This window comes from Mastigoproctus giganteus, chromosome 11 (genome assembly GCF_048544385.1).
Source record: "Mastigoproctus giganteus isolate SK-2022 chromosome 11, ASM4854438v1, whole genome shotgun sequence".
In the NCBI taxonomy this organism is placed as follows: domain Eukaryota; kingdom Metazoa; phylum Arthropoda; class Arachnida; order Uropygi; family Thelyphonidae; genus Mastigoproctus; species Mastigoproctus giganteus.
The window spans coordinates 151,023,479-151,032,876 of record NC_143585.1 but is presented as its reverse complement, the minus strand read 5'-3'; the positions used below and the strand labels follow the sequence as shown (position 1 = coordinate 151,032,876).

At 38.1% G+C, this 9,398-nt stretch overlaps 1 protein-coding gene across 3 annotated transcripts in view; it reads left to right on the top strand.

Annotated features, from left to right (window-relative positions):
* The first annotated feature begins 3,950 nt into the window (after nt 1–3,950).
* Gcat (Glycine C-acetyltransferase) overlaps nt 3,951–9,398 on the top strand; it is a 183,480-nt gene continuing 178,032 nt past the window's right edge. For all 3 annotated transcript variants that reach the window (XM_090385157.1, XM_090385156.1, XM_090385155.1), the window contains exon 1: nt 3,951–4,227. In XM_090385157.1, coding sequence (XP_090241283.1) covers nt 4,203–4,227 — 25 coding nt within the window. In that variant the 5' untranslated portion in view covers nt 3,951–4,202. The remainder of the gene's footprint in view (nt 4,228–9,398) is intronic.

Genomic DNA, 9,398 nt, shown 5'->3' with positions numbered 1-9,398 from the left:
TCGTATTACTTTAATGTGTGGACAGTTGGCTGAACCAAATTTACACGACGGTTTCAGGTTTGACTTTAGGAAAATTAATTGGGTTAGATTTGATGGTCTAATAAAAAGAAACATAACAACTGATGTGAAACTAAGTTTGATTAATTTAAGTGCTGTGGAGTATGTATTTTTTGTACAATCTGTTTTACATAATGCTATAAGCTCTGCTGCTAGGAGGAGAAGAGTTATATCTCATAAAGTATCATGGTGGTCTAGGGAATTATCCAGTCTAAGGGCAGAGGTGTTTACCCTGAGGAAGAGGTATCAAAGATTAAGAGCTCAGGGTGAGACTGTTGCCCTGGTTAGTAGGGAGTTGTTTAGGATTATGAGAAAACAGTACCACAAGGTTATTTATTCACATAAACTCAAAGGATGGCAGGATTGGTCCAGTCATAGTCAGTTGGCAACAGTGACCCGTGGAGGCCTGTTATTTAAGATTTGCAGAAACAAATTAAATATTAATAATTTATTTACCACTGTTATATTTGATAATAGGGAGTCCTCTGACTGGCATACTACTATTAAGACTATCACTGGCCAGATATTTTTGACTGATTGTGACATTCAGGATACTGAATATCAAAGAAGGATAATAAGACTTACTGCGGTCATAATACTTCAGTTTTATTCAATGCCAACGAGTTAATGACTGTGGGTTCCAGGTTAAATGTTAATAAAACAAATAGAAAACAATTGTATTATGCGAATGTTGAAGTTGTGTCCTGATGTTATACTGAATAATATAATATGTTTAATAAATAATATATGTTTAATAAATATTTTCTGGAGGGGATTTTTCCTTCATTTTGGAAATCAGCCGTCCTGAAGTTTATTCAGAAGCCGTGCAAGCCTATAACTGATCCCAGGGGGTTTCGACCGATTTCCTTGCTGGAAAATTTTGGGAAAGTGTTTGATAAGCTAATTTTATTAAGATTGGAAACTCTATTTCTAGATAGGAATTTTGTATTTAAAGGTCAATATGGTTTTACTAGGGGTGTTCTACTGAAGGTGCGATTAATGACTTAGTTAATTTTAGTGTGCATTCTAATGATAAGTACGTATTGGCTTTATTTGTCGGGACATTCGAGACCGTATGGTTTGAGAGTGTTCTACTATCTTTGAGGTTGCTGGAGTGTCCTGTTTTAATTTATAACTTGATTAGAAGTTATCTGTGTGACAGAAAAATTACAGTTAAGTCACAACATTTACAATACGAAAGGAATGTAAATCGGGGCTGCCCTCAGATTTCAGTGCTGCCCTCAGATTTCGGTGCTGGAACATGGTACTAAATTTGTGGTTAGCAAATGATATGTCTGATTACCATAAGACATATCATTAGCAGGGTAAATCTAGGCAGCAAATTTAGGATGAAATAGGTATAGTTGTTGATAGTCTTGTTGAGTGGGCTTTGGACAATAAACTGAAAATTTCTTCTAATAAAACTGTTATGATGCTTATTGAAGATAGGCTCGATTACAATAGGCCTCCTAAAGTAGTTATTGATAATAAGCAGATACCTCTTTTTCCTCAGGTTAAATACCTTGGAGTTGTATTAGATTACAGTTTTACTTTTACCACCTACATTGAATATTCAACAAATAAGGTTAGAAATTTTACAGCCTCCATAGTTAGAATTACAAGGAAAGACTGGGGATTGAATAAGAAGGTTCTTTGGCTGTATTATAAATCCATATTTTTACCTATTGTGTCTTACGCTTCATCTGTTTGGTTTAGCTCTGTCTGTTATAGCTTCATCTGTTTGGTTTAGCTCTGTCTGTTATAGTTTCATCTGTTTGGTTTAGCTCTATACTAGAGGAAAAACTTTCAAACTTTTGAAAATTGCAGTAGTTTTTCTAGGATAGTGGAAAATATGAACATGTGATCAAGGAAATTTTCTCACGTAATAAACGGGATATAATGTGGACCTATAGCATATTGCTGGAAAGCTAAGGAATTTAGAAACAGAAATATTAAGGTTTTAAGTTTTAAAATTTTTCGGAAATTGGGAAAGCATTAATTCAAAAACGCATCTGGTTTCAAGTCACTTGGTGTTTTCAGATTGAATGTAATTTTTTCCTTTACTATTTAATTCTGAGGCTGGAAAAGAGTTCTGCACATTTATGAAAACGTTCTTCAACTTGGACATGTCATCAGATCTTTCGGTAAATACTACACCTAATGGAATAACAATAGATGGCGTATTTAGTCGTGAACTGATATCTATTCAATGTAAAAATTATATATCCTACTTTAGTCAACACAGACCAGTACTTTCAGTAATCGATATGTTATTATTAATAAAATAAAAACTTTGTTATCTATGAATATTATTAATATGTGAAAATTAAAACGTTTTTAACGGCTGCCGATGAAAAACGAGTTAAATATGCTAACGGCAGGACGCATTATGTACCTGGTACAGAATTTTTTTTTTTTTTTTTTTTTGGTTGATGCTGTTTATAAGCTTGCTTTCTTTCCAGCAGTCCTGGAAATCTCCATTATCTTGCTTTCCAGGCTGCTGCTCATTCTAATAGAAGCAGTGCAAGAATCACTTTTGCCTCTGCCTGCGGCCACTGTTAACCTTTTAATCTGTGTGTTCCCCCCCCCCCCCCCTCGCTAGTAGTTTTCCGACCCACCTAACACTGCCTCGATGGCATCAGCAAATATTCTTGCATCCTTTCTATTTAAGTGTGTCTCATCCCTGTAGAAGCAGTCTCTCCTGTCAAAAAGCACAGACCAGGCTGAAAAAAATTCTACCCCTTGAACCTTACAAAATTTCTCCAGGGCCGAATCGATCGACAGGGCTCTCCTCATAAACTCTCCCTTGTCGTGTCTGGGAAGAATTGCAGACACTTTCACATTCAACCCTAACTCGACTTTTTTTCAACATTGACCTGTACTTGTTGAGTAAATCTGCAGACCTCTTACTCTTAATGTCATTAGTTCCAACGTGTACAACAACATCACCTTTTGTGGGATTGTTGAAAGGAGTTCTTTCCGGACCAATTTGATTGGATACTATGATGTGGTCACAGAGGAACTGAATGCCAAAAATAATGTTGGTATCATATACTTGGATTTCAGGAAAGCTTTTGATACTGTTGCACACGGAAGACTGCTGTAAAAATTGGAGAGGTATGGCATTAAGGGATGGCATTACATCCTAAGAATGTATGATGTAAGAATAACATCAAATACCACTATTAATATTAGTTAAAATTAGTATTAATAACTCCAGGAGCTCACCTCTGGTGAGTATGGGCTTGGCACACCCAAGGTCCTGAGCTGGATATCATCATTCTTCTCTTTCTTGGTGATTCCTTTCAACTTGTCTCTCTCTCTCTCTCTGTCAGAGTACCTCGGGAATGTTTTTTGGCTGGTGCAGCATAAATCACAGGCTTCATTGCACCAAATGGCTAATAATAATAACGAAGATACTAATACGAGTATATTACAGTCAACGACACACTTTCAATATTTTAATTACAAGTCGGAGCTGAAGCATTCCGGCTCTGTCATGCTGTGTTGTTGTTATTATTATTATTATTATTATTATTATTATTATTATTATTATTATCATCATCATTAGCCGTGTGGTGCAAGGAAGCCTGAGGCTTATGCTGCACCAGCAGGGAAAAAAAAAAAAAAAATCTGAATTACCTGAGAGAGAAAAACAAGAGTCAGAAGAAGGGAATCACCAAGAAAGAGAAGAATGATGATATCCAGCTTAGGACCCTGGGTGTGCCAAGCCCATACTCACCAGACGTGAGCCTATGGGTTAACCTGATATTTTAACTTATGTAACAATTAATGCTACTTTGTTTATTATATTTAAAACTATACATTATATTTTTTATTTCTAAGATTTTAATAAAATAAACTGAAAAACATTTTCCAAGTGATATGAATGGATGCCCGCTAAAGTAATTTGGTGTAGATGTCAGCTGTGAGCTGGCTCTATTCACAGGGAAGTAACTACTCTGTGGCTCTATTGATCACGTTACCTGCCCATATGTTTCCTTTGGAGTTTGTCTTTCTATTCACTTTTAATTGACATATCCATGATGATTTATAACGATTACTGATACGTGTTGCCCTGCTGCTGCATTACACGTACGGAAGTGACTGAATGTTTTGATTACCACTTCGCACGGACTCCTGCAATGTTCAATTTAATAAATACCAGAGGCATGTTTTTTCATTTATTTAATTTTTTTTTCTAGTTTCTAATATTTAGTTCGGTTTAATTTAGTTCAGGTATATTGTTTCAGTTTAAGAAATATCAGAGGTTTCTAAAATTATTGTAATTAGTTGTGCGATTTCAGTATTATGTTTGTAATTTTCGTACAATCAGTGTACATAGTAAATTTTTAAAAATGAAATTCGAATTATATCATAAATTAAACACATAAAAACGAAACAGCATTTCGTGCAATTTTTATTATATATGGTTTTTATTACAACGAAAAAATCCTATTTATTATGAATTGTTAGGAATGTGCTTTTGATATGTGGCGTTAATGCTATTGTTACAATCAACAATTATACATTATACCCATAATTATGACTTGACTTTATTGCTTTGTATTGGTTCCTGTATAATTTATTATGGATCCGATTTCGTGGAGTATATCGTAAGTATATTATTATTAGCCGTATGGTGCAAGGAAGACTGAGGCTTATGCTGCACCAGATAAAAAAAAAAAAAAAAATTTCTGAGTTACCCTGAGAGAGAGAGGAATCACCTAGACAGAGAAAGATGATATCTAGCTTAGGATCCTGGGTGTGCCAAGCCCATATTCACCAGATGTAAGTCCTTCGAATATTAGCATTAGTACAGGCATATGATGCAAGAAAGCAAGCTTATGCAGCATCAGCCAAAATAAAAAAAAAAAAAAAAAAAAGAACCACTTCCATTTCACCCCTCCATTTGTTCAAAATACCTGTCCAGCTGAGGCTTAAATTTATTTAGGCTATCAAAGACCACAACAAGGGATGGAAGTCTGTTCCACCAACCAACTACCCGCTGGCTAAAGTCAAATTTCCGCACATCTTTCCTACATCTGTCTTTCCTCAATCTGAATTTATGCTTCTCAGGTGATTATTCTGAGCAAGAGGAAGAATCTCATCGGCATTGAGAATGCTCAAACCATTCAAGGCTTTATACACCTCTATCAGATCACCTCGCCGGTGCCTAGTCTTCAGACACTAATTTGCAAAACTTAAGCCTTTCTTCGTAAGAGCAACCCTTTATTCCATTCACTAATCTTGTTGCCCTTCTCTGTACTCGTTCCAGCAGCTCTACATCCTTCTTGAAATGAGGCCTCCAGACCTGTATACAGTACTCAAGGTGTGGCCTGACCATTGCTTTATACAAGGGAATAATCACCACCTTATCCCTGCTAGAAAAATTCCTGTTTATCATTGACAAGACACCATGAGCTACTCTTGCAGCCCGTCTACACTGTTAGAGAACATCATATCTGCCTGCACGATTACCCCCAGGTCCTTTTCATTCTCTACCACTGTCAGTGTAGTACCACGGAGTTGATACATTGCTCAGGGGTTGATGTTTCCCATATGTAGTACTTTACATTTGTCAATGTTAAACTTCATTTGCCACCTCTCAGCCCATCTGCTCAACCTTTCTTATCTTTGTATCGTCTTGCGTTGTTAAGGACACTAATATCCATATTAGTGTCCTTAACAACCCTGCCAACCTTTGTATCGTCTGCAAACTTGGACATTAAGCTTGATATACCATCATCAATATCATTTATAAATACAGAAAACAATAATGGACCCAACACTGAACCCTGATGGACTCCACTAATAACATTGTCCATGATGAGCAGTGTCCATTGATTACCACTCTCTGTCTTCTCCCCCTCAACCATTCCTTTATCCATAGCAGCAATGTGCCTCTAATGCCACATTGCTCCAATTTGTGCAGAAGTCTTCCATGTGCAACAGTATTAAAAGCCTTTCTAAGATCCAAATATATAATATCAAAGTTATTCCCTGCATCCAGTTCTTTAGTGACTGCATCTTAGTATCCAATCAAATTGGTCAGGCAAGACTTTCTTTTAACAAAACCATGCTGTGTCCGAGCTATAACTGAAGTCTTGTCTAGATGATCCTGCTGTGCTTCTTTAACCAGTGCCTCCATTAATTTTCCTGGAACAGAAGTTAAACTCACAGGTCTATAATTACTTGTGTCAGCCTTTGATCCTCCTTTGTGAATTGGGGTAACATTTGCACATCTCCAATCTATGGGTACCTCACCTGAGTCCAAAGAAGCTCTCATAATTATGGCTAAGGGTTTGCTTACTTCCTTTTTTTTTTTTTTTTTTTTTTTGATTTGGTAGTTGTTGGCGCATCGGCTTCTGTGGCCATATTGCACCTCCAAAGGTTTTTGCAGTACTTTGATCCAAGCCTGAGGCGGGAATCGAACCCGCGACCTTGGGGTTGCCGGGCAGGTACTTTACCCACTCGGCTAGCCCGGTCGGCTCTTACTTGTGTTAGGGAAGTGTATGGGTTGTGTTAGAGTAGCTAAGAATAGAAACAGGTGTATGTATACTTGCGTGTACACCAATGCTAGGAGTTTAGTAAATAAATTTGATGAATTTGAGGTATTACTCAAAACATCAAAGGCAGATATTGTTGGGATATCAGAGACGTGGTGTCACACAGATATAAGGAATGCAGAACTGGAATTTGGGGAGTACAACGTCTACAGAAAGGATAGACAGGATAGGAAGGGAGGAGGGGTTATGCTATTAGTTAAAAAAGACAAAATCCAAGGAAGTGAAGCCAGTCGACATCGATGGACAGGGCAGTGTCGAGTCAGTTTGGTGTGACATAAGCATAGGTAAATCAAAATTGAGAGTAGGAGTGTGCTATAGGCCTAATGACTCTGATGAGTATAATAAGATACTGTACAGGGAAATAGAATGGGCCAGTAAATCAGAGAGTCTTATAATGGGGGATTTTAATTTTCCAGATATTGACTGGAATTTGTGGGTTGGTCACTCACACACTAGCAAGGCTTTTGTGGATTTATTGGATGATTGTTTTCTACACCAGCATGTTCGGGAGGCAACTAGAGGGAGTAATACTCTTGATCTGATTATCAGTAGTGATTCTTCATGCATTAGGAATCTGCAGATAAAGGAACCACTGGGTGGCAGTGATCACAGTGTGCTGAAGTGGGATTTCTTCAAGGAGGTAACTACCATCAGAGGTAAAGGGAAGGGTTTTTGCTTTCGTAAAGACGACTATGATGGTCTGAGACAGTATTTAAATTCTATACAGTGGGACCAACTGATGATGTTACCAACAGCAAATTCAAAATGGGAAGCATTCAAGGAATTAATCTTGGAAGCTACCAGGCTTTACATACCAACCAAGAAATATTGTTCAAGGTTCAGGCCTAAATGGTTGTCAGATGAACTAATGAGACATATGGCAGAGAAGAAAAATGCATGAGATACATACAAATTAATGGGTGACATGGGAGCCTATGATAGATATAAGTTGTTCTGTAACCAAGTCAAAAGGAGATTAGGCAGGCAAAGGCAGATTATGAGAAATTCTTGGCAAAGGATGCAAAGAAAAACAGAAAAGAGTTCTTTACCTATTTAAACTCAAGAAGGAAAGGGATGAATCAGATTGGTCCACTGGATGTTGATGGTTCAACAGTTGAGGATCCAGCTCAGGTGGCTAACAATCTAAACGAGTATTTTGCATCTACATTCACACATGAGGAGTTATTCAGGAAGGGGAATGTCTTAGGTGAAGTAAACATTGGCAGTGAGCTAAATGATTTTCTAATAACTGAGAGGAAAGTGGAGGAGAAATTGTTGAGAATAAACATAAAAAAGGCACCCGGGGTGGATGGGATCTATCCAGTTATATTAAAGGAGGCAGCAAAGGAAGTAAGCAAACCCCTAGCCATAATTATGAGAGCTTCTTTGGACTCAGGGGAGGTACCCATGGACTGGAGTTGTGCAAATGTAACCCCAATTCACAAAGGAGGATCAAAGGCTGACACAAGTAATTATAGACCTGTTAGTTTAACTTCGGTTCCAGGAAAATTAATGGAGGCACTGGTTAAAGAAGCACTTCAGGATCATCTGGACAAGAATTCAGTTATAGCTCAGACACAGCATGGATTTGTTAAGGGCAGGTCTTGTCTGACCAATTTGATTGGATACTATGTTGTAGTCACAAAAGAACTGGATGCAGGGAATAACTTTGATATTATATATTTGGATCTTAGAAAGGCTTTTGATGCTGTTGCGCATGGAAGACTGCTGCACAAATTGGAGAAGTGTGGCATTGGAGGAAAATTGCTGCTATGGATAAAGGGATGGTTGAGTGGCAGAAGACAGAGAGAGTGGTAATCAATGGACACTGCTCAACGTAGACTAATGTTATTAGTGGAGTTCCTCAGAGTTCAGTGTTGGGTCCATTGTTGTTTTCTGTATTTATAAATGATATTGATGATGGTGTATCAGGCTTAATGTCCAAGTTTGCAGACGATACAAAGGTTGGCAGGGTTGTTAAGGACACCACTGATACTATGCTGCTGCAACAGGATCTGGAAAGGTTGAGCAGATGGGCTGAGAGGTGGCAAATGAAGTTTAACATTGACAAATGTAAAGTATTACATATGGGAAACAGTAGCCCCAGATTAACATATCAACTCTGTGGTACTACGCTGACAGAGGTAGAGAATGAAAAGGACCTGGGAGTAATTGTGCAGGCAGATATGAAGTTCTCTGAGCAGTGCAGACGAGCTGCAAGAGTAGCTCATGGTGTCTTGTCAATGATATACAGGAATTTTTCTAGCAGGGACAGGGATGTGATTATTCCCTTGTATAAGGCATTGGTCAGGCCACACCTTGAGTACTGTATTCAGGTCTGGAGGTCTCATTTCAAGAAGGATGTAGAGCTGCTGGAACGAGTACAGAGAAGGGCAACGAGATTAGTGAATGGAACAAAGGGTTGCTCTTACGAAGAAAGGCTTAAGTTTTGCAAATTACAGAGCCTGGAGACTAGGCATCGGCGAGGTGATCTGATAGAGGTGTATAAGGCTTTGAATGGCTTGAGCATGCTCAATGCCGATGGGATTCTTCCTCTTGCTCAGAATAATCACCTGAGTGGGCATAAATTCAAATTGAGGAAGGACGGATGTCGGATAGATGTGCGGAAATTTGCCTTTAGCCAGCGGGCAGTTGGTTTGTGGAATAGACTTCCATCGCTTGTTGTTGAAGTTGATAGCCTAAACAAATTTAAGGCTCAGCTGGACAGGTATTTCGAACGAATGGAGGGGTGAAATTGGAGTAGTGGTTGTT